The following is a 25,618-nucleotide window of genomic DNA, read 5'->3' on the forward strand; positions in this document are numbered from 1 at the left end:
TCTTGTATTTCTTGAGCTTGTTCTTTTTATTGATCTTTGCATTGCTCCTTCCTATCTCAACCTCTAATTTTCACTTTCATAATAACTTTGAGAGTTCTTATTTTGCGTGCTGTCTCTTTAGAGTTTAATTTATAGTTTTCCATGTGTTCAGCATGTTTGTTATCTTGGACCATTTCTATCTTGAGAGGAAAGACATTTTTGCTGAATTCTCGTTTAGGCTTGTCTTAAATCTTATTCCAAACTTCCTGCATGTTTTACTTGACCTTCCAGAAATGCTGGCAAGATCCTTGAGGATGGATGCTCCAGCACTCTGCCAATGGGCTCCTCTTGAAGTTCAGGAGCCAACTTGTTCATCTTCCTCTTCTGCATGCTGACCCCACAGAATGGCTCTTGATTCCTATTTCCTGAGGATTTCATCTGCTGTAATATTTCACAACGTGACCTTCTAATTAGTAATGATAAAGTTCAAAGTAGCTTTTTCACGTCCTTATCCTACTAAAGGCGTGAGTCAAGATGAAATAAAACAAAGCAGGCCTTTCAGGGCTTGAGCAGCAGGACTGCTGAAAGCCTGTTTTAAGGAAATGAGGTCTGCACATGTGATCCTGCTGCCCTGTCTGATGACTTTGAACTTGTTAGATGATTTTGACCAAGTTTTGCAGCGGGTTTATGAAATCTGAAGGATGCGTGGCTCTGGTGAAAAATAAAAGTAAAGGAAAAGTAACTCCCCAGCACTGGGGAAGAGACCCTTCTTCTTTCTGGTCTGGGTGGCAGCCGTTATGACTGGTCGGTGTGTTTTCTAGCTGGTCAACACGTGAGCATATCTCTGAGTCAGCTGAGAGAGCCGTTTCCTCACCCAAACAAGGAGGCAATGCGTGAAAGAGCTGGAAGCGTGAGAACAATCACCCTGAAGAAGAGAAAATAGTGGGTTTGAGTGGGAAGGATGAATCTGCAAAGACCATCTTTGATAGTCCTGCCACTCACAAGTCAATCATCACGTTGTTTTTCTCAGTGCATTTTTATTAATTCCTTATGTTCATAAACATGCTTAGTGATGTATGGAGTGCTCTGCCTGTCCTACTAACCTGTGAACCACATATCAAAGACCAGAAATCACAAATACAAAAATTATCCTCCTAGAAATGATGTTTTGTTTCCTTTCCGTGTTCACATGAGCCGCACTCACAGGATATGTGCCATCCCCTTTTGGTTTCCTAATTCTCTTACTGAGGTTTTTTTTTCTGTTTTAATTCCATGCTGATACATGGCCTCTGTTAAGGTACTTACAGTTCTAGCATTTGTTCTCCTTAAATCCCTTTTATTTCCAAGTCTGCCAGCTTACAATATTCTTTGTTCTGCAGTATGACCTTTCGGTTTTTTTGTCATGGTGGTTCTGCCTAGGAACTGCAGTTTATTACTCTCGAGATGTAATTACCTCTAATTCCGGCTTGCAATTTGTGTGGTTAGTCTTGGGACTGCTAACACTGTTTTCAGCCCCAAAGTTTTGCTATCAATTGATGCTGTTCAAATTAGTTCTGTCAGATATCTGGACCACTTGCCCCTGGATCATGTGCAAGTGACTGCTTTCCCCATCCTGGCCAGCATCTCTCTGCCCTGTACAAATGCTTGTCCTGTCATCTGGATGGCTGTTTACCACAAAGTACGGCTCAGAACTCTCAGTGTCTATCTTTTTCCCCACAGTTAGGGATTGTGCTTTGGGTGCTCTGAATCTGTGGGAACTTTCTGATGGTTTGCTCGTATGTTCTGTCGACATGTGTGCTGCCTTCCAGCACCTGTTAGAAATCTGTTTCATGGATCTGCTTTCTCCCCCAGCCTTTCCCCAGTACGCTTTGTGCTGGTGCGCGTGACAGCTGTAACGGTGTGATGGCCTGTGCCAGCATTTTGTACATCTGGGGTATGATTTTAATGAACAAATTTCATCAGGCAATTCTCTTCTGTCACCTGGTGGGATATCCAAGTATAGAGCTTCAATGTTAACTGCAGTCTGTGTTCACCCTCTTGCTTCTTCAGCTTCTTTTTCTCACTTGCCTCAGCAAGACAGACAAAATCACTATTTTCCTGAATGGCCTCCTACAATGAGATAACCGTTCTTGTTCAGTCTTTCTTTACCACGAGCATACATATGTTTTTACGTTGAAATCCTTTGAGGGGTTTTCTCTTCACGTGCAGACGTGGCCCCTTGCGCTGCCCCGTCCGTCGGGCAGTGCTGCGTGATCCCCAGCCCGCAGCAGCAATCCTGCGGTGCTCGCCAGCGCTCGGGCTGCCAATTATTGCGCTTCTTCCATCGGTTTTATAAATATTATTTCAAAGGATTTTGGAAGGGATTTTTTTTAAATATTCCACGTCACTGAAGTATTTGCATTAACCCTGCACTTGACTTTCTTACACTGAAACAGTGCCATTAGCGGGGACTAGTATTGCCTGAGTAGCATTGGCTATGAGATGCAGGCATATGTCTATAAGGATGAGCTGCCAAGATGTAAATTAAAAGGAAATGGGAAGCTGAATTCCAAAGCTATTGTTTTATAGTCTTTAGTGATGTCATTAGAATTCATAAAAGTTTAACTAGATTGGGGATGTGTACATCTTCTGAGCATATTTGTGATAGTTTTACAGAAGATACGTAGAAATGTTTTCTGAGTATTTAAATTGTGGGGGTTTTTTAGAGCTTTTACTGCCTGTTTGGAACAGGCTTCAGAAATCCCTCTCAAAAGTCCATTAGTTAGAAATCAGTTTGCCTATTCATTTTCAAATATCTGCAGCACACTGAACGGAGCGTGCTACTTAGATTAGGAGTAATGACCTGACCCCATAGCAGTCATGACCAGAGAATAGAATAGAAACATTTAAGTGGATTTCAGATCAAACATATAAACACTTGCAGCCTGTTAGAGCAATAATTTTCATTTGCTGTTTTGCACTGTAAAGCATTTCATCCCAGAGTAATTTGGGTATAAGTGGGGTTTACTGTAAGGGGTGGAGTTTTGTTTGGTTGGTTTGGGATTTTTTGGGAACGATTATTGCTTGGTTTATTTTTCTCCTGATAAAGTCTAATAGCAGTCCAATGTGAAACGAGATTACACTTGCCCTTAAAAAGGGAAAGACCTTATAGTCCTCAGTGCATTGTCAGTATGTGCTAGTTTCATATGACCACCGTGTTCATATTTGGGGCTTCAGTTACTATCAGAGAAGCTTTTGAAGAAGGTATGACTGGCAGACTTTTGTATTTTACAAGTCTGCACACTGATAAACTGGATAGGGAATATGAATGGGTATGAAAGCTCCGTTCTCAGGTAGGAGTTTTTGAATGTGTGCCCTGATTATTATATTTTCTTTGTTTCCCCTCTTTCAGGTATTCACTTATAAACAGAGCACAATCACACACCAAAAAGTAACGCCTATGCATCAAACAAGCGCAGAGAGCGTGGAAGACATGGCAGCACTCGTAGATCTCCATGAAGGCTCCATTATGCACAACTTATTCCAGCGATATCAGCAAGATAAAATCTATGTAAGTTTCTTCTAAAATTAAGAAAAACATCCAGAGGGAATGTTTTTGAATGTGTAAGTGCTGTGTGTGTTTTGCTGTTCTGTGGTATCTCCCCTCCTGATGTTCTCCAGTTCTTTGTGTATCCACATGGAGTTGAAGCGTGCCTCATCTAGTAACTTCTCACCAGCAGCAATGGAAGGAGAAGGTAGCTCAGGGCTGGCCAGGCAATCCCTTGGAAACCTTAAAAAACTGGCACGCTACATACGCTTTTACATTTCCAGTGGCAGGGCTGTGTAAAGGGCTCTCGTTTTTCTCTTCTCCTTTAGACGCTCTGCCCCACCAATATGTGCTGTGTACGTCACCAGCGAGGACGCAGTGGGATTTAGTCTGTGACTGCCGTTTGAGATCCCATCAGGCCAAGATCCAATTCTGATCAGCTTCCCCTTTTCTATTGTAGTAGAAAGGGGATGGTATTAACGATCGTCAATCTGAGGACGTGTGCCGTTAAATACAGATAGTCGGAGTTCGGGGTGTATGAGAACAGGCAGCTGTTTATCAGTTGCAAAAACTAGGAATTAGTCCACACATAATTCTTTTTCTCAGCTCTGTAATGAAGGTTTTTGTGATTACATTTACGTGCTCTTTAAATATTTTCATTAATCTTGAACTGACTAGATATGAATCTTTCCTGAATCTGGAACTACACTAAATGTGAGAAAGATACAAGGAATATTAGTGGCTGTTACAGATTGTGAAACCTCACTTTGCAGTGGTTCAGTGGTTGGTGGTTTTGGTTTTGTTTTTTTTTTTAATTAATAATTGCAGAACATAAATAATTTTTGTTTGCATCACCTGTCTAGGCCCCTTGATTTGGCCATATACATGCTTTATTCCAAGCTTCATCTATTAACCTTGCCTTCTTTATTTTTAAACGTGAACATATCTTAATGTAAAAATGAGCTTTTCCTGTATTTAGAAATTTCTTTATAATAAAAAGCAAAAAAGGGCACAAGGAAATTATGTTCCTTTGCACATTACCTTTAAAGTGGCTAGTACAGGGAATCCTAAATGTTGAGGTAGTTCTCTTTATGAAAGTCTTGATATATGTTTTTTTCTCAAAACAAATGAACCATTTTGCCATTCAGAAAAATCAGTGAACAAAAAATGAATAGCATATATGAACAATCTTGCACATGCGGGGAAAAATAGCTACTTGGGAAGAGTTTAGTTTTCCACCAGTGTTATTAGGTTAGAATATAATACTCAGTGTGAGTCAAAATTAAAAAAAATTGTTTTCTGAGCCATTATGTGTACTCAGATGGAGGACAATTCCCCCTTTTAAAAACCATGTGTGTAAAAGGGGGTGATTTTTTGAACAGGCAAAGAATAGCCTTGTTCTGAAGAGACATGTTCTAGCTTATTTCTTAGCTTGTCAAGGCAAGTTTAGGGTATTCTGATACTTGGTGTTCAGTGCTGTGTACATTTCTAGACAAACAGGTTTGTGTGCTGTTAATGATGACACACTTCAGTTGCTGCTGAATACTCATTGTCCCTTCAGTTTTGCTAATTTTACTGCTTACTCTTTTGAGTCCACCTCACCTGAAAAATGATTGAAAAGGTGGTTGGAAAAAAGGTGTGTTTTGAAATGCATATGAAAGCGTCTCTGTTGTCCTATACACGTAACCAGGACCTGATGTAAGAAGCATCATCTTTTCTCCCTCCTCATTGGTACCCCACTCCTGCTGTGCCAATGGTAGTGTTTTAGCAGGACAGGGCTCCGGGAACAGAAACCCCAAGAAAAGCCGATTAAATAGCTTGAATACATTTATGAAACTTCATAGATATATGAGCATGTGTCATAGGAGGAGGTATCATCATTGCAAAATGAACCGTGTCTTTTCAAGCCAAAATCTCTTAACTGTATTGAACAGTTCAAAGATATTTTAATGCTTGATGTTAAAAAAAAAAAAAAAATAGGACTGAAAGGTGCATTAAGTTTACCTTTGTTGAAGGCATACTTGCAGCTGAAGAAATTAGACTCCTGGTTATTCTCCTTTGGGACCAGACTAGTTCTTGTACAGGACAATAAAAGTCATTGGAGTTCATGCCAGGAGCGATCAAAACTTTCCAGATTGCACATTTGCTTTCTTCCTTCCCTCCAAAAAGGCCTCTCCCATGGCCAGTAATTGTTTCATCAGTGTAGTGCACATACTGTCTCTTGTATCTGCCTCGGCACCTTGGTTGTATCTGTCCCTTGCACGTTAGCAATAAATTGGGAAGCTGTGCGCGCCCCTCCACCCTGAGCTTAGGGGCTGGTCATCCCACTGAAAGATTTCTTGCCGTCCCTGAATGTAAGCCACCATATATAATTGCTGTGTCCTCGCTTTTAGCTTACAGGTGTTTTGTCCCTCTTTACTTCAGCTCTGTGTACCTCCCTGTCCACATCCTGAGTGGGGGGAAAAGATATGCAGAGTTGTATGCTGGCATTTTTTGAGTTGTGTGCTTGTAGTATTACAAGCATATTAGTGTGGTTCTTGAGTCTGGCAGCTTTTTGTTAGTTTTCTCAGTGGCAATGAGACTGGGAAGCACCTTTGTACCCCTAATGGGGAATACACTTAATGAGGACATAAGTTTTGGGGCTTGCTTCTTCACACACACACAAAAATTGTATGAAGTGCAATATACTAAATTGTAGTGTAAAGTATATATAATTTCAAAAATACAGAAGAAACAATTAAAAAGAAATTTAAACAGTTGCTTTCTCAGGAAGACAATTATTTATGCAAATCTTCCACTGTTAACTTGTGTGTTTGTCTGTATTTGAGGAGCTGTTTCTCTAGGAATGAGCATTTAAGTAAATATCTTCAGATGTTTGAGTTGAGTTTAATCTTCCTTTACTTAATAACATTTTTGTCTCACATAATCATACCTGTGCTCCTAAACTCTTCGCTACTTCCTAATTAATACTATAAAGGTATTTACTATGTATGCCAAGTTTTGTCAAACACGTCAGTGACTTTCTTTGCTGCTGCCAACAACTGCAGCTATAAAGGATCAGCAGAGGATTTTCTGTATTTCTTGCTGGTTTTGAGGGAGGGAGGAATATTGATTTAGCATACAGCCGGTGTTCATAGCGTGAATGATGCCTGGCTCTGTACTTAATGAGTTGGGGCTCTTAGCTGAATCTGTGCTGTTAGCGAGAAGGTGAATGACAAATTTGTTCGTGTCTATGTGCAACCATCTTTTTGTATCAGTGTCAAGTCTGTTGACATCTGCTTGTGATACTTTTTGTCTGAATTTCTGTAAAAGAAAAGAGTGCATGTTTTCCCTTTTTGGCCTGTGAGAAGCATGGGATGTACATGCCCTTTCTTGATTACTTAAAGCAGGCTCCTGTCTGGTATTTTTTCAGGTTTCTTGATTACTACTGCTTTTGTCTAAAAGTTTGCATCTGGGCTATCACCGCTTTCGTTGTCCAGGAAAGGAGCAGAGTTAGGATGGCAGTGGTCATATGTTGCGGGGGTTTTCGTTGCTACCTCCTCCCCCATTTTACTCTATGAGGAACAACTTGATATGGGAGGTCCAGCTTCTGAACATTGGCATACGAGGTTTAATGTCTGTCTGTGAACGCTCAGATTAGCTTGCGTGCTAGGCTGGTATGTGGCAAAATACGGAAAGATAAACACCAGTGCTAAAAGCAGAAAGTACCCACATTTGAAAACGGAGCCTTTTGTGAAGGCGAATGAGGGATTTTGTTGCCTTTGAAGCAAGGCCAGCATGGGCCACACGATGTGGAGAGGGGAAGTGCTGTGGCGGCCGTTCTTGTCGCTGTTCAAAGGCGAGCTGTTCCCAAAGCTGTTGATTCTGGTTTACTTTTAGTTAAGTACACATTGCGGAGGAGACTGGCTTAGCCTTGGAGGGGACGCCGTAAACCACACCGCGTGGATTGTGCTGCAAGACGCACAAATTATGGTGTTTGAGCTGGCTCCAGGATGAGCTGCGGTTGTCTTGTCTCTGTGGCCAGCGGTTGGTCACTGATGCAGGCGAGCAAATTTCAGAAGAGCAGACCAGAGGATTAGAGAGCAGCTTTTGCTGAGGTGAGATGCGGGTTGGAAATAACTGCAGTATAGGTTGTACAGGTCAGTATGGAGGTTTTCAGCATCAGATCCACCCTCGTTTGCCTGAGTTCAAGCAATAAACAAGTTTCAAAGCACATCTGATTAGTTTTTTCCTTTTGAATTAAGCTGTGAAGTGCCAGGTAGGCACGTTCCCCTTTGAAGTGGTGATGCTTTGACGCGTACCCATCTTGTTTAGGTGGAGAATGTGTACCCGTGCCCAGAGAGGCGTGCTGCATGGGGTGGGGTGCGGTGGTCCCTCAGCCGTCCTCCCCTGATGGGGAGAGTGGCCTCCAGGTTGTCAAGCAGTTGGGTGTGGTGGCCAGGAAGGGTGAGAGAGAACATAACCTATTTTTGCTCACTTTCAAATTAGGACTGCAGCTTGCCCGCCGATAATTATAACCATCTGTTAGGTTTGTGTGCATATGTATAAAAACTTCTGTACCAGCCACGTAGACATGTAGTGCTGTACCAGCCACATCCACATCAGAAGGAGGATGATGGTAATTAGGAGCTCAGTTTTTGTGGCTGGCTTCCTTTCTCTTTTCAGCTGAAGCAACAAACATGGAATAACTTGGATGAGAAAGCAACATTTCTCCGATTTTTAAAAAAGGTGTTAAACTGGAAAAGTTTCCTCTTCCCTGACAAGGTTGCTTGCAGAGCTCCTAGCCGCTTCGTTACACTGAATGCTCAGTTATCTGTTCTTAAAAGGTATATTCAGTTATTTATGCATGGATTTTTAAATCTATTTGTGTTTGTTTACTTTAGCAGCATGTTCAGTTGTAGTTGTTAAACTTGCAGTAATTAGATAATTTGTCTCCCTCGAAGTCATGAGCATTCCCTGAGGCAACTAGTTGATGTTTGTGTGGTATTAATCAATAATCACCTTTGGGGTTTTTTCAAATTCTGTTTGCAGACACAGACACTTTAGTATCTAGGTCAGTTGTTCTCTGTGACTTGTTTGTCTAGGTTTTTGCATATTTGGTTTTTTCTCAGTATAGTAAAACTCATTTCAGATCCGGTGCAGTTGCTCTGTGCCATGCTAAAATGGTCAGCAGGAAGTGGATGTCACTGCATGTTATAGTAAGAAAATAGCAGGACACGCTAAAGTCATGGTTAATTAAATACAGACAGACATACATAATTCATACACTTTGAAAGCACTCCTGTTCAGATGTCCTCTACCACGGACAGAAGCTGTAGGTGGAGGCAGAGAGACAAAGGAAGATCAATAGAAGACAATAGCCTCAAAGTGTTTACTTATAAAGACAAAAATTGTCATGACTGATTTCTTGAATGGAAAAACTTGGATACACTCCCTGCAGAAACTGAATCTAAAAAGAATGTGTATCAAGGACCTAAACACCATCCTGGACAGCTCAACAGCCTCGGTCTTTGGCCTGTCACGCTCCATGGTATAAGTGTGGGCCATTGACTTTAAAAAAAACAAACAATGGTACACACAAATTGTGTTGTTAATTAGTACCATAAAATATATATAAATATTGTACATGTACATTTAGACCAAGTCCTTAGTTATTAGACTAGCTCCTAGAACTACATTTATCCTGGTCTTGTCTGCAACCCAGCTGTGGTTGCACAGTTCCTCTCCACAGGCATCCAGTGCTCTAGAGCAGTCCCAAGTAACCGGTTTGCAGGATCTGCTCTATGGTCACTGAGGAAACTGCTGTTTATTTAATTGCTCTGCTTTTGCAGTGAAGAAATTTTAGAAGTGTGCCGATGAATTACAGTGGTTTTCATGCCTTCCTCTGCTACTGGGAAAATTGTCTCCACCAGCTCCTTCAGTGGATGTGCAGAGAGCAGAGAACGCCGTTGCTAAGAATGCATGACAATGTCTATACATAGCTACTTACCTCCCTAATTAGCATATTGTGCTTACACACATCAGATAATGTTTTCAAAATGTAGTTCAAAGTGAGCTCCTGTCTCCAAGCATTAATTACAGCTTCCATTTCATATCTGTTACTAGAGAGCAGCAGACAAAGATCTATATAAACACAGCAGGCTTTTAATTGGAAATCTAGTGGAATTTATTTCTGGTGATTGCTATTTCTAAAGGATGGTCAGTTATATAGATCAACAATTATCTGCCAAAGGCCAATTATAATTATTTTTTATTTGTTTTTCTTTTTTTAGTACGTGTTAGAGGAAGAACATAGCTGTAATGATGTGAGAAGTAAACAAACGCCATCGGTTGGTTAACCAACTTTGCTTCTGAATTCCTCCATACTGCAGAACTTGTGGGACTGCTAATAACAATAACAACAACAATAAAGAATGTTTGCCTGAACTTTGTCCTCACAACTGAAAATATTGGGGATTTTAAAAGTGCATATTTTCAGATCTTAGCAAATATTTTGGCCTGAGGTGGTGTGATCAACATGATATCATTAAAAAGGGAGCTGCTCAGAAAGGTCTGTGTAATTGAATACACCATCATGCATGCAGTGGCTACACAAACACCTTGCAATATATGCAATGGCTACATGTATGCAATGGCTACACAAACACATACATTTATATTACAGTTTGCAGCCCAGTACTTGTTGGTAACCTGCTGTGTGTAAATGCTGCATGAGGGGTCTTAACCTCTATCATCAGTGGGCTGTTTCAGTGAGACAGATGGGGAGGCGGAGGAGGTCAAAGTTTTATTAAAACATAAGAAAATTTGCTCTTTCTGTCTGCTCTGTATCAGTATTTTTCTTCTCATTGGGTTGTTTGGTAGGAGAAAAAATAATAAATGCAGGGTCAACAGGGTCAATTCCTGTTGACTTCCATGAGTTTTGAATGCTACCTAAGCCCTTCTTAATGATAACTTCATATTGAAAACTGCGAAGTAGAAATCGATCATCTTGTGCAGGTTTTGTCATTGGTGATGGTATACACTGCTAATGTCTTCTCAGATTTGAAGGTTTGTTGTTTTGTGTTGTTTTCTCCACACCTTTATTGAATGTCACTGCTAACTCTGTGAACTGAGAACAGAAAGTAGACGAATGTGCAGAATCAAAAGGAAAATTTTTTAGTTGTTTGCATAAGCGGTGACAGCAGCTTGGTGCCGTTCAGTCAGAGCTTTTGCAAATGGTGCTCAATGCTTCGGCGTGCACCTTTGCCTTGCTTGCAGGTAAGCTTTGGCTCCTTTCTGTAAGGTCTGTTGCTCCCAGTCCTGCAAAGGCATTGAAAGGAGGGCAGGAATTTGGACTCTGAAACTTAAGCCGCTTGTCTGTCACCAGCACATGTTTTCTTTACATGCGTTAGGCTTTGACTGTAAAGCAAGCTGCACAAAATTTACTGCTTGTGCTACACTGTCCAACTGCCTTATTCACATATTCCAGCAGTTTAATACTAGAAAGGCCACAGACAGCCCATTTAAGTTGAGAATGAATTAAATTACTTTTATAGCTATTGTCTACCTGTGTAAATGGACTATTGATTCATAGCTGGGCTGTTGCTTCTATTTGAAAAGTTGTAGTCCATTTCTCGCAAGCAGTTTCAGCTATTTCCTTTTGATGTCTGTCAGTCTTTCCTTTTAAAAGCAAATGTAGTCCAAGAGTTCCATTTAGAAGATTTTTGACTGCTAATACCCTTTGCCATCTTAGTGCTGATTTCTAGACCCACGGCTATTTGGCAGCAGTTCGGTGCCATCCAACAAACTACCTGGCATAGACTTAGATTTCAGTTATTCTGGCTTTTGATTTCTGTTTTCATGCATGTTAAAGCGTAATTCCTGCTCTTCCTGCTCTCCTCCTAAAAAAACCCTTTCTGTAGAAGAGGTCTTAAAACATTAAAGGACCATGGAAGTTATGAAAATCTGGATATCAGTATATAACATACTCGCAGGCAGAATTAAAAAAATCTCCAACGCTTTTTTATATTAATATAATTTTTATATTAAAAGTATTTCTCCAGTGTTCTAGAGATACTGCTTTTTGGTATATCATCTGTCAGCATTTTTGTTTTCATTTGCATTTGTTTTCTCTGAAAAGCCCCTTCATCTTCCCAAGATGAATCTACAGGAAGGAAGAAGACCATTTTTGTCTTTTCCTTGCTTGGAGGGTGAATTAGGCCTTCAGACAGCTTTGAAAGACTCATTTGAGCATTGTGCAATAACAAAGCAGGAAGAAGAACTAGTGTGTGGCCACAGGCCATTTGAAATGAAGTGACAAGCCATGGGGTCTCCGCTCTTTGTGGGGCATTTTCTGATTTGAGCTAGGGATTGCCTGGTTAGCATTAAGCTGTGCACTTGTGCGCACAGATTGCTACAGTCCGCTGTGCAAACATACATTCACATGCTGTATCGCAGCCCATGAAAATGACAAAAATCAATGTCTCGTTCTGATCGATTGTGTGTTTTTGTTCAGGAGGTCACCTTCCCTCTCCACATGGCAATGGTGAAGAGAGATACTCTTCCGTAACTGTTTATATAAACAGTCTATGCACAAAAGTTCATTATCTTGACATCCAGAAGATAGGACTGCTACATGGTAGAGATTCTAGTGTATTAGTCAGCAAAAAATGCCATAAAAACAAGGAGACTCGGTCCTTTTTATACAGGAGAAAAACTGTCAGAAACCTGCGAGGGTCTTAAATAAGGAAAGATGTCTGACATCAGTATTATTGTCTGTTGTTTTGGGTTTTACTGTTGGCTGTAACAATGTTCTTTTATCAGCTTTTCTTTATATTGGTTTCGTATTTCCCAACTGGCTTTTTTAATGCAGATTCTGGGTAACACTTGCAGAGTTTCCTTGAGTAACTCCATCCACATGGAACAGTCTGTTCAGTAGGAGAAAATTAATGGAAAGATAAGATGAGATTAAGCTATGAGTGTATCTCTTACCCTGTGGAGAGTTCTTAGTTTTGTGCAGGTTCTCCACCACCTCTGAGCCTTCTGTGGAGTTAAGCTGAGAGATGTGACTGCCTCTGTGCACTGTTTTGGCTATTTATGTTGGCAGCTAAGGTGACCAAAACCCAGTTTTTAACCCTTAAGAAATAGACAGCTCTAGGCAGCTTCAAGTTAGCTGCCTAGAAGAGGGACACTGTGAATGTGCAAGGTTGAAGCTGCAGGGAGTGGAAGGATTCGCTTAGTTTAGAAGTTAAGGTAGCTGGGTTGCAAAGTACCATTTTTTCATGAAGAGGTAACATAGCCTTTGCCCTTGGAGGGGCTTGGGAACAGGACAGTGTTGCTTAATATTCTTGTACCAAGGGAAGCTTAAGGTCACATTAGTTGGGTTAAAGGATCAACATAACAGACGAGGATGCATCTAATAGGGTATGCTGTTTCCCAACAGTTGCCTCTGATCATCTGAAATCACGTATTTAAAAAAACCCCAAAATTATTCCGAAAATCTTCTTGTGAACTGTGCCAGTGAAAACAAGGATAAAGCCTGGCTTTGAAAATGCCTTAGTCTGTTATGCCTTGGATCTGATCTGTGCTCAGCACAGGAAGGGAAAAGCCACCAGAGAGGCAGTTGGTAGAAGAGACTGCTGCAGCTTACATCATGGACTGAAGCACATGGGAAAGTGCAGTGAAGCAATGTGAACGTGCCTGAGAAGACACTTTTCAAAAGCAATGTCAAGGAGAACATTTAGCAGGTGGGTCTTGGATATAGGTAGCTGCCTGTTGGCACTTGATCTTCTTAGTAACATTCTCTGTTGTGTTCTGGTTCCCTTCTAAAGGTCCTCTCCTATGGATGCTAACTCTTGCATTTGTAGTGTGGCCTGTGTGTTTACAAACAGCTCATTTTGCAATCAATTCTACAACTGACCTTGAGAAGGAAAAAGGACAATTCAGGGGTCATAATGTTGTGCGCATTGACAAGGAACACAGAGATAAAGAAAAGCAAAGCTGATGTAAATTTGGGTGGTTGGAAACCCACCATGAGTCACCAAACATGATGAGGGCTGCAGAAGCCCAAGCATGTAAGGATGATTATAGAGTATGACATTTCCATCTTAGAAACGGCTTTATTGGTTGAAAACATCTAAACTCTTAGTTTAGTGCTTTACTTTGATTATGGTTTTTAAGAAAGGAGCTTGGCTTCAGACATTTTAGTTTATAATTTAGAGAGACAACTGGATTCCGTCCCACTGAAATTAACATGGGACTAGCTGAAAGATGGGGTATACTTACCACAGAGAGGATAAATCAAGGTCCTACCAAGAACAAGGGCATTAATTATCATCCTGTTATGGCATACCCTTGCCCCTTCTGCTGCCTCCCTTAAAAAACATGCCAAAATAGGCCCAGCCATCTTTCTCCTCTTTATGCTGACGTGTATGTGGTGGTTGACCTAGTTATCTTTGCCTCAAAATAAACTCAGTCATGATTACCGTCAATCCCTTTACCTGAGAGAACTGGGAACGACGGAGGCTGTATCTGCAGTGTGGGGCAAACTCTTCTGTTCCCAGATTTTGCATCCTGACAGTCTCCTTCTGCCTGTTTTAATAGTGCAAGCAGTTTTAGTTTCTGTTGTGATTGTTGATCAAAGACTTAGTTCAGGAGCAGCACATAATGCCCTTTAACAGAGTCCTCCAGCCTGCTCCTGCCTTCTCTCCCACCCTCCCTGTAGCATGAGATATGCAAAACCTGAAAGGAGTCCTTTCCGCATGCGCCCCCCCCCCAGCTTTTTGTCCCCTATTTATTTCTTTCTTTAAGAAAGGAGGAGGAATGGGATGTCTCAGATGCTAGAAGACTGGGAAGTGCAGAGGGGTACCTTGATGTAGAGGGTGAAAGGAGGTCATGAGAAAAACGGTGTGGGATAAATTGATGACCTTACGTGGGAAGAGCAAGCTTGGGTAAAACATAGAAATCATAAAGGATCCTCAGAAATGAAAGAGTTATTGTGGAGATGCAGAAGTCTTGGCATAAAAGGGAAGAAGTGGAAGGTGGATGGTTGCTGGATATGGTGCAAACCTGAAAGGACATACCCAAAAAAGCATCTGAGAAGGGGAAAAGATGGAGAGCAAGGTGGTCCTGATATATCTTGCATTAGGGCAGTTTTCTTTTTCATTGTTTTTTCTGTGTAGAGAACCTGAAAAAAATTTTGAAGGGGAAATTTCTTACTCTACTTTTTCCTCTTTTAATCCGAAAGCCTTTTCTACATGGGAAAGAAAGACATTTCAAACTGTATTTAGTTTATCTATTGCAAACTTGCTTCTTGTAATTTTAAGCTAACTTAAAAAAGTGTTAGACAGGACTAGTCTGACCGTTGCAAGTTTTTCTAGAGTATTTCAGTGGGTGCCAGAAATCTTTGTGAGCTCTTGAACCTTGTTAAAGAACTAATTGTTTTTGAGTGTTTGAGGAAGTCTGGGGTGATTGATTTCAAGACACAGGTTCAAAGCTGATGGCTATCAGAAGGCAACAAGCAAAACAAAAAAAGCATTCGGAGAACTGATGAAAAATCTCTTCCTTTCTCAAGTACATCTTTCATTTTGACTCTTGCGATCCCATTGCCTTACTGAATGTCTAGCTGAGAAGACAGGGCTTGAACTTCTAATTTCGAAAGTCCTCTCAGAGGATCAGCAAACAATCTTATTTCCTCTTTTTGTGCTAAAAGGGGGAGCAGGAGTCTCTGTGGTTTGTGCCTGAAAGTGTTTTGGGAGATGCATTATCAATGTAAAATTTCAGTAAAAATTTGAAAGTGGAAAAGGAGCCCAACCTTTTAATATGGTAATCAAAGCACTGCATCGCGATTCAGGCTGAATAACTCAACTTTAATTTATTCTTGGGTTTAAATAAATACATTAGTGGTGATCTGATAACAAGTTGTTGCTGGTTTAGGCTGTAACAAAGTAATTCAAGAGTTTGTGTGTGGTTCTGTCTGAAGTGTTGAGTTGGTCATATAACAGAGAAAAGTAAACTGTCCTGTTCATTGCCACGGATTTAAGTCGTCAGGCTTGTGACAGGAGCTCTACACAGTATTTCTCTGAAATAGCCCTCAAACTATTTCAACTGGAAGTCTTCAGAAATCCTGCCTGCTTGCTAGTGCTCTGGCAGATGTATGAGCATTTCTCCTATTCATAACTGCTTTGGAGTGCTTTCATTAAAGTAAGTAATTATTGACTGTGAGAATCAGATTAGAAATTGCAAAGAACAAAGAGAAAATTTAATTCACTTTCTTTTGAGCAAAGTGGAAGTGACATTCTTATGTGAAAATACCTTTTCTGAAATTTCATCCAAACGGCTGCCTTGTGATGTTAGCATAATAAAGTAATTTAGAGATCCTGCTTCTGACTGTTAACTGCTTTAATTTGCCATATGATGATGCCTGGTGCAGAAACAGCATTCAGGAAACAGCACCCATCCACTGAACAGCCCTGCATTTTTTGTGTATCTTTACACGGGTTTAACTTGCTGCTAAGGTGTTCGCACTTGCAAAACCGGAAAGTCTGCCTTCCAAGAGAGGGGTTGCATTGGGCAGCTGCTCAGAGTCCCCAAGGGGAGGGAAAGCAGAGCCCTGCCAACAGGGCGGTGGGGAAGTGGTGCTCTTCTGCATGTGGGTGCAGGTCATGCTGCGCCTCCAGTCCCTGACTTCATGGCTTTTAAAGGTGCCAGGGTAGAGGCTAGCAGGAGTAGGATCCACTGTGTATAAAATACTGCTACTGCTAAGAGCGTGTGATAGTTACTGGATGGGAGAAGTAGTAAGCCTGGAAGTGATGTAGGAAATTATTCTTGCAGCCAATCTTGCTGCTGTTGAGTATGCCAGGGGAAATTTACAAAGACTTTGGGAAGATCTGTCTTTTAATGGGAACTTTTTAAATAATGGGAATAGTTTTTAGTAACAGTGAGGCTTCAGCTCATCGATACCTTGCTGAACTACCTTGGGTTAAGGTGGAACTTTCACTTGGGCCAGCTAACTCCTAGTCCATGCAGATACCTAGTTGCGGCTGCTCCTGAGTTGAATTGTGACACTTGGTAGGTGATAAATCTGATCCATTCTGTGAAGAATATAGCTTTTGTGTGATCTTGCCTTGGGATGAGGAGGTTTGTTTTTTGAAGGACTGAGTTTGTTCTGTCTTGTATCGTTATAATTTGGTGGCAATTTGTGCATGCATTTAACTTGTTTTGCAAAGAGGTAATACGTACTCGAGGCACCAGAAGACTGGAACCACAAAATTGGAGCTATTTCAGTAGAGGTTGTGGTTCTTCACATTTTGCTGAAAGAAAAAGAGAGAGAAGGAATTTTTAAAATAATGACATGTCCTCAGCATTACACAATGAGGTGATTTAGGAATTGTTTTCGCTAGTATCATTTCTGCTATTTACCAGGTTTCTGTTAATGCCATAATACACTACCTTTTTCTCTGTGATACCTTACATGAATTATGAGGCAATGAAGCCAGCTGACTTTATTTAATAAAAAGCTTTCCTTATTCACAGTAATGACTAATATTCTGGAAGTGTTCCTATCATTTTTAAAAAGTTATGCTTAAGCCATGTGAAAGACTGCCTCATGTTAAGCGAGTCTGTGCAGGAGTGGGCTGCTGTCGCCTCTTATGATATTTAGTTTGGAATAGGAGAAGCAAGAAAAGTCGCACTGTAGCCGGTGGTGGTGCGGTTTTGCCAGTGCTTCATCACAGGAAGATCAGGGAGCGTGGTGATGTTGTTCTGCCAGGAACCTGATCACGCAGAAGCTATAGAGTGCATGCTTACCGTTAGATGGTGTTGTGTTTCATGGGGATTTTTTTATTTGCTTCTTTGCCATGGCATCTCTTGTGATGGCGTGCCTCAAGTTGCTGTTCTTACATTTTAGTAAGACTGTAGTCAGACTTTAATAAGGTAAAGAGGAAGATCTGTAGCAGTCTGTTTTATTGGTCATGCTTGCACTTGTAATTAAAAAAAAACCAAAAACCTCTTAAATTTTGCCTGTGCAATGTGTGCTGAAATATGTATAAAACAGAGGAAGTTTGTTCTCAGAGACTTCCTCACTAGTTATTTAAGAACCCAGGAGGGAATGATCCCAGGAAATTAAGCTGTTGTCCCAGTGCTGTAATTGCCCTGCGATACGATCTTGTGTTGAAATGGTATCTTTCCTCTAGATGAAACCTTCTGAGCTATTGCACAGCATGGGGGTTTCTGTAAAACACACGGATTGAAAGTTTACGGCTCTGTAAAAGGTACTTGAGTTACAGTGAGGAGGAATATTCCCCTTGCAGCTAATAAAATTGTCATAATTTCAAGGACACTGCTGTTGTCTGCCTTAGCAAAAAGCTCAAAGCTGCTACTTGTGTTGGGCCTGATGGAGGACGAACAGGTGGATAATGGGGAATGTAACAGCAGGGTAACAGTGAGAAAGGAGAGCTGATACACGGAGATAATTACAACTTAATTAAGGAGAAGAAAAGGGAGGCAGGTAGATGTGGAACGTAAATGCTGTGGCAGAGACTGACAGGGAAGGAAAATGTGGGGGAGCTGATGGTCCCTGGGTCTCAATGAGTGCCCCATGGTGGCTTGCCGGAGAAGAGGGTGGCTGCAGGAGGAGCACGTGGGGCTGCGTTTCTGTGGCGTGCAAGATGCTGTTCGCCTTATCCAGCCCTTTCTGGGTAGGGTGCTGCGGAGGTGAAGAGAGCCTCAGCCCTGCTGTCAACTTCACAGCTGGTTCCTGTCGGCGACGAGAGGGTTGACTGCTGGTGAAGCGTCTGTCTGTACATGGGGACCGTGCTGCAGGGCTGGAGGCTTCGCAGCCTGGCTCTTTGCAAGTCCGCAGCAGGGCTGTTGAAGCCAGGTGTCAGCTTCCTGCCTGTAACCGCAGAAAGGGTGCTTAACAAAATGAAATTAGTATCACAGCGGTAACACTGCACACACCATACGATATATCAATTAATTCCACATGCCCCAGAAATGTACTGGAAATTCTGGAGATAACATGCTTAATCTTATCTCCTACGTCACTTAATTTGATTTTATTTGAAAAATATATTGAAGCGGATAGAGAGTGACTGAGAAAATGAACAGCATTGCCAATAGACTGTTGCAAACGATCACATTACCACAGCTTAATGAGTTAAGGCAATGGGAATGGGCATAAGCTGCTACCTGGGTGGTTTTAACTGATGTGCTCTCTAATTGCAATGGGGTAGAAATGAATGCCTTGTCAGCTGCCATTGTGCATCAAACTAGTAATAAATTAAGTTGCAGAAACCCAATGTTTTGGGAGCATCTGCCAGTTCATGTGCTTTTCTTAGGGCCTGCTTCCATGTAATGGTAGTAGTGTCTACTATAATGTCTGATACTTCTGTTTTAAAAATGAGTAGCAGAGGAGGACTTGGATACTCTACGTGGAAATACAGAGTTTTGGACCAATACTTGGGACCCAGTCAGGTTTTTAGTAAGTTCAGTGAGTCCCTAAGAATGTGTGAGGAGCAGCTGCAGAGCAGTGCTTGTAGGCATTACTGTGCAGCTGTAAGCATCGGGATTCGTACAGCCGAGAAGCTCTGTGCTGTAGGTGAGGTAAGCACGAAAACATGACGGAGGTGGAAAAAACTTTTGCCCTTCTGTTGCTTTTGTTGAAAGGAAGAAAGCAGGGAAAAATACTAGCCATCTTTATCCAAAGGATTGGTAGGCTTTTGCAAACATGTATTTGTTGTCTTTCATTTGGGAAGAGTGTTAATCTGTTCCACCCTGTGTGTAATAACAACTCGGGGGGGGGGCTGTGTGCTTGCAGACCTACATTGGTTCGATAGTTGCCTCTGTGAACCCTTACAAGAGCATCCCGGGACTGTACGACTGCGCCGCCATGGAGCGATACAGCAAGCACCACATGGGAGAGATTGCACCTCATATCTTCGCTGTGGCGAACGAGTGCTACCGCTGCCTTTGGAAACGCCATGACAACCAGTGTATCCTCATCAGGTAAATGGCGGCTGCTGCTGCTGCTGCTTTCATCATCCCTGCCGGTGAGCCTTTCGAGGTGATTTAGGAACACGGATTTGGGCCACATGGAGAGGAGAACTCCAAAAGAAAGCAGGCTTTTAAACCATCAGAGTTTTGGGAGAGACTTCTGAACTTGCTCTGTATCATTCTGTGGACCTCTGACAAAATGTTAATTTTTCTTACGCACCTTACAATTTCATTTAGTGAAAAATCTGTTGTATTTTTGTGCATTTGTTGCTACTCACACATCTGATTCTACCCTAAGTGCTTTCCCCACCAGTTTAAACATCCCTGTGCAGCTCAGCAGTTTGTCACCACTAGACCCTGAACCCTGAATCTAGAGGAAAAGAAAAAATAACCCACCAGTCTCGAGAGACACAGTAAATAACAACAGCAAAAGAGAAAACCCTCCTCATTTCAGCCACTTAACTGCCTGATTAATCTTCCTTACTTAATCTCGTCGTGCTTTAATTTAATGGTGATTTAACAGCTTCCTGTTTGATCTTCTGTGTTGCTGGTATTCAGGATCTCGCTGCTCCCAACCTACGTTGCAAGCAGTTGGCATTTCAATAGCTTTTCACTGCTTTCAGCTCCTCCTTCCTTCTTGGTCCAGAAGAGTCGAAAACGCAGCCAGCTCTCTTCCCTTTCCCCTGCCTGCCAGCTCAGCTGCGTTGGCTTGCAGCGGGCAGGGAAAACTGCAGCCTGGCCCACCGGATCGGGAGGAGCAGCTCGGTGGCGATGGCAGCGTGGCACCAGCCATCGGGCTCCGGGCGGGAGGTGATGTTCGGGGGGGTGAGAGAGCTTGTGTTTCCCCTCCCTCTCCTCTCTCGCCTTTGTAGTGTTTTTGTGATTAAGCCTCTTTGCTCTCGCTTTCCTGCAGCCTACCAGCACAAGTTAAATGTGGAGAGACACAAGGTGACACAATTTTGGCTGTCTCCTGACCTCCACGGGAGCCCTTGTGACAGCCATGGGACCATGGCATGGGGCAGCCAGTGGGGCAGAGAGGGGATGAGGGAGAGTGAGAGCAGCACCTTTTGCAATAGGCAGTTTCTACTGGCATTTAAGATTATAGGCCAGTTTGCAAGGCTTCCCAAATAAGAGGAGGGTTTGGCTCATGTAGTTCAGCACCCAAGCTGTTGTTAGAAATGTGGATCAGATGCAACACAGCTAGGTCTGGTTCCAATTTTCTGCAAGCTCTCAGGTCATAGTCCCTGCCTTGCCCTCGCCTCTAGGCAGGTCCTGCCTGGCAGTGGTACAAAGACAGAGGGGGCTGTGTGTGTTTTTGTGTGTGTTTTTCAGCTTTCTTCAACTGTATTTTTCCTTTTTTTTTTTTTTTTTTTAAATTTATTTAATGCGTAGTGCTGTACATATAAAGCTGAGTCCAAGTGTCACTCCGAGAAAAAATGAAATGCACAGAGATCTTTGTCATGCAAAAATAACTACCCTGGAGTCATGATTTCATGGTGTAATGTCAGGTAATAACTTGTGAATAGACCACATACCTGAATTTTGGGGACCAAAATAATTTTTGGTGCCTAGAAGGTGGCCGTTGTTATTTTTGTTAATGCCATTCTGTACTGGCCCAAGTATTTTACCTTTCCTTCCAGTTCCCCACAAGCTGCCAAGAGAGAAGCAGGTTGTGTCCTAAAAAGGACATAAGCAGAAGTCTCTGATGTTCCAAAGGGGTCTCCAGCAGTCCCTGCTCTGTAAACCATGTGCCTTGGTACAGATAAGCTGTAATATGGAGAAGTTTTGCATTAGCGCTCCCTTTTAAAATTGTTTACTGTGGTCATGGATTAAAACAATGATTTGTATAAGTTCAGTGTTTCAGACGAGTGCCGTAATACAACCTTATAAGGGTATGTTGTTTCTACAGAAATTGGAGGAAAACACAATTCAAGACAAAAATAAAAAGTCAAATCTACTTTCCTAAAACACTCTTATCTGTTGTATCTGTGAAGGAGTCAGGCAGGATTTTTTTAAATTACTGGAGGTTTTCAGTGGCCCTCATGAGGTTTAGAAAAGTCCCTGTGATCATATACTTAGTTTGGGGCATCAGAAGTGGAAGTATAACAGTGTGCTTGTCATCTTCAGCATCCTGGTCATTCCTGCATCTTTTACTGGCTTAGAATTAGATGTTACAACAAGTCACTGTCAGGCTTTCTTGGTTACTACTGGCATTTGAAAAAAAATGGTCAAGTGGACCTCTGTAGTGTCTGAATTCAGGCAAATATTCTGGTCTTGTATTTAATGTAAGAGATGATAAAAAGGAAAATCTTATTCCATTGCAAAAACACAACAAACAGTTACATCCAGTTAAAAAGAGTGAATTGTTCGTGTAGGCTTCACGTTCTGGTATGCACTCTTCACCTGCTCCTAATTTTGGGATCTAAAACCAGTAGCAAGTTGTAACAGCCCCATGAGCCAAGGTACTGAACACTTTCTTATGATCCTCTGGTCTTGAAGTGCCCCCTGCTGGCATCCAGAATTAGCTCAGCTTTGTTTTGGAGCTGCTTTCTTAAGGCATTGGTTTCAAAAACCTGTGAAAAAGCTTCTACTGTTTTGAAATGCTTGGGCTATTGTGTCTGGGTGGGGTAAGATGAGAGGGTTAAGGCAAGAACCTGAATTAAAAGCTGTCATCAGTAGTGACTCAAAATGTAATATAAATGCGAGACCATTTTTCCTGTATAACCACCCAGACCAGAGGTAAAAAGGAAGGAAATACAGAAGAGATGATATTAAATGGAGTCATCTGAAGGTGCTTATTTATTGGTCTGTGTTACAGAGGCTTATTTTAATTCATGATAGTGCTGCATAAAAATGACTTAGCAGCCTAAAATTCAACAAAATGGCACATTGAAGAAGCTGTGCACAACCAGTGCATTAGAATATTTACGCAGTTGTGAAATGGTATTTTCACTCTCCCAGGCTAAAAATTGCTTATCTGGCTATTGAACTAGAGTTTTCATGTAGACAAAAACGTCTGCATCAACAAATTCTCAGTTTTGTGTTGATCTGAACCTTACCACAGAGTCCAGTTTCATTTAAAACAGGAAAAAAAAAAAGCCCACCACAGTTAAATTTGATGCTACAACAGACATGTTAAAAAAAAAAAAAAAATTAATATCTTCTGATTTTTTAGCCGGGTGCTGTGGCAGGAGCATGAAGGGAGTCCATCTTACTCAAGGAATAGCCGAACAGCCTGTCCTGATGTAGGGAACGGACTGAGTTTGCCCATGATTACCTGATGGTTGCAAGTTGGGACCAAGTTCAAACCTCCACCCCTTTATTGTAAGAATAGGAAGATACCTTTAGGTGGCTTTTTTGTTGCTGCTCTGTTTAAGGTGGTCTAGTCCATGCACAAGCAAACACATACTCTTCTCTCAGATACAATAGCAGTTGATCCACTTTAAAGCACTCGAAAAGAAGTGTAGAGCAGTTGAAGGAGCAGCAACAGTCACCCTGACTTACATTCAAGTCAGTGCTGCGAGTGGGAGATATCACAGTCTGACACCAGTTTGTTCTCTCCGTTATCATCTGATGGCCTGACATTTTTGTTGTTGTTATTCAGCTTGAAGATCAATGTGAACCAAAGTAGTCTTTGAATGAGACCCAGACTTGTGAAGAGAAGACGTTCCTATGAGACTAATGCACCAAAATTCACATGTGTGTCGAAGAACGGTGTTTGCTGAAGAGGCCTATTTTGTCTGTGTGTATCAGTCTTCGGGGTTTTAAAGCCAGCAGACAGAACTGAGAAGTGATTTAGAGTAGTGTTGATAACACCTCACTCACGTTACACCCTTCAGAATGAGGAGTCTCTCTCAGTGACCCTCTTTTCCACTGCAGCAGTCTGGAGTCCAGGCTGCTGTGCCCTTAGCGAGATGCCCTGCGTAGAACAAGGCATGGAGAAAGTCTAAAGATCTCCTAAGTGGGGCCTTGTGTGTTGCTGTCACACTTAATATATTCAAAATACTGAATGTAGCGATGTGGAACGAGCTGGGCATTTAAACTCATGGGGTGGAAAGGTTGCTGGAAAGGTTGGCTGTGCAGTAAAAAATTCACCCTTTTACTGACCTTGGCAACTTCTTGTAGGCATAGGCTTTCTAAGGAGTCTGAAAGATTGATGCCACTTAACCTACCATTAGTGTGTGTACTGTAGGGTTGAATAAACAACTTTAAAGTTTAGCATGCTTGTTCTTGATTTTCATCTCATTAATAATAACTGTCTTTTGTAAAGTATTTTATAAAGGAAAAATGCAGAGCCAACTTAATGCACATAAAATTATGGGTCCTGAGCTGAGCAACCCCATGCAGGGGTGCGATCTTACTATCATGGCAGAGGGCTCCAGGAATCCATCCATTCGGTGCTCCATAGTAATTGTAAAACGAAACAGAATAGAGCGGTTACTAGTAAATGAATAGAGGACACTGGGTAAATCCATCCTTTGCTCATACCTGGAGTATTTTGCACAAGCCTTTTTCCCCCTTGCTTGATATCCAGGAGGACTTTGTGGAACTGGAGGTGGTTCAGAGAACAAAAAGGAGTGATTAGAAGTGTAGCGTGGCTCCGTATGTGGGAATGGCTAATGGAGATGGACAGCTCGAACTGGGGAGGCTATCCATGAAGTCATGCACAGCAGAGAGAGGGAATGCTGGGATGGGTTGTTGGTTTCTCCTTGCAATACGAGAACTAGAGGGCATCAAATGAAGCTAATAGGAGGCAGATCTGAAACAAGAAGACACGTGTTGGCTAGAAACTCATGGAAGATAAAGCCGTTGAGGGTTACAAGACACATAGAAACAAGGTTTAGATCAGGAACCCTCTGAACAGCAAATAACTGGAAGCTGGAAGAACACAGAAGGGAAGTATCATATGTCTTCCCTGGGTATCTCTATTTGGTGGCTGTTGGAGACAGGACACTGGGCAGGTAGATCTTTGGCCTGACCCAGTTCTGAGCCTCTCCTGTTCTAAGAAAAAATCGAGAGCATTTAATTGTGCCTAATACCAACTGTACCAGAGATAGGCACAGGAAATATTTTTCCATCAGCTTTAAATATCTCACTTGTAGAATTGCTCTCGATTACAGTGGAGAACTTTCAGCTTCCATAGAACTACAGATGCTCGAGAGTATGGGACAGAGGGTGGGGGCAGAGGAAGGATGGGGTCAGTGAAAGAGCTGATGTCCCCCTTGGCACCCATATCCCTGCTGTTGAGCTATACACTGCTCAGAGGGTGAGAATTTAGGCAGGAAGAGGTATGTATCGCTTGATGATATTTTGCACTGGACAAGGATAACGCAAGGGTTTGTGAAGCCCTTTAAAAACTAGTAGTAGAAATGTTTTGCTAATCCTTTAGTGTACAAGGAGCCAGTATTAAATATGGGGAATATTAAATATTTGCTTTGTTGGCAAAGGAGCATGAGTGGGTGAGGGCCTACAAAGGGAAAGGGAACGGGAACAAATGTCAAAAAGGCCAGACGTTAAGGGTAAAACTAAATTAAAAATACTACAGGATTTGTTTGAGATGGTATAAGTATGATGGATGAATCATACTTGCTGGACCGTATCAACAGGTAGCATATCTTGTATGAAGTTTTACAAAACATTTTAAAGACTCTCTGATTCTTCTTGGGAAACACTTGCATCTCAGCCACAAAACTCTGTGTCTTGTTATGTTTTCTGAATGCCTCTTCCCTGAATATTTTTTTAATTGTTGGCATTCATTTGCAGGAAAATGCCATGCTGCTTTCTTGGGCTGTACCTTTCTTCTTAGCTTTTTACTAGAAAGCATCATTATACTTTGCCGTAACCTAAAATCACCAGAGTCACCACTCAGCAGTGGCATGACAAAAGACTGTCAAATAAACTAAGCTTGCTCCACACGCCCAGTTGTGCTCCATCAAAGTCAGTGAGAAAACTCCCACTTGCTACATGAAAAGGGTAGGACAAGACCAAAATGTACCTCCTTTCACTGGGAGTAAACTGGAATTAGGCACAGCTTAATTAGGAAAACTGGGAATTAGGCTGCAGCTTAGGATATAATGCTATGACTTCAGATGAAAAGTAAGCAAACTAGACAAACTTTGACTACAAGTTATGTTTCTTAAT

At 41.8% G+C, this 25,618-nt stretch overlaps 1 protein-coding gene across 1 annotated transcript in view; it reads left to right on the forward strand.

Moving 5' to 3' along the window:
* The window catches only part of MYO10 (myosin X), a 172,657-nt gene that overhangs the window by 73,670 nt on the left and 73,369 nt on the right, over positions 1 to 25,618 (forward strand). The window contains exons 3-4 of the mRNA XM_075493997.1: positions 3,371 to 3,529; positions 19,302 to 19,489. Coding sequence (XP_075350112.1) covers positions 3,371 to 3,529; positions 19,302 to 19,489 — 347 coding nt within the window. The remainder of the gene's footprint in view (positions 1 to 3,370; positions 3,530 to 19,301; positions 19,490 to 25,618) is intronic.

The sequence above is a fragment of the Mycteria americana genome, chromosome 2 (assembly GCF_035582795.1).
Source record: "Mycteria americana isolate JAX WOST 10 ecotype Jacksonville Zoo and Gardens chromosome 2, USCA_MyAme_1.0, whole genome shotgun sequence".
Taxonomy (NCBI): domain Eukaryota; kingdom Metazoa; phylum Chordata; class Aves; order Ciconiiformes; family Ciconiidae; genus Mycteria; species Mycteria americana.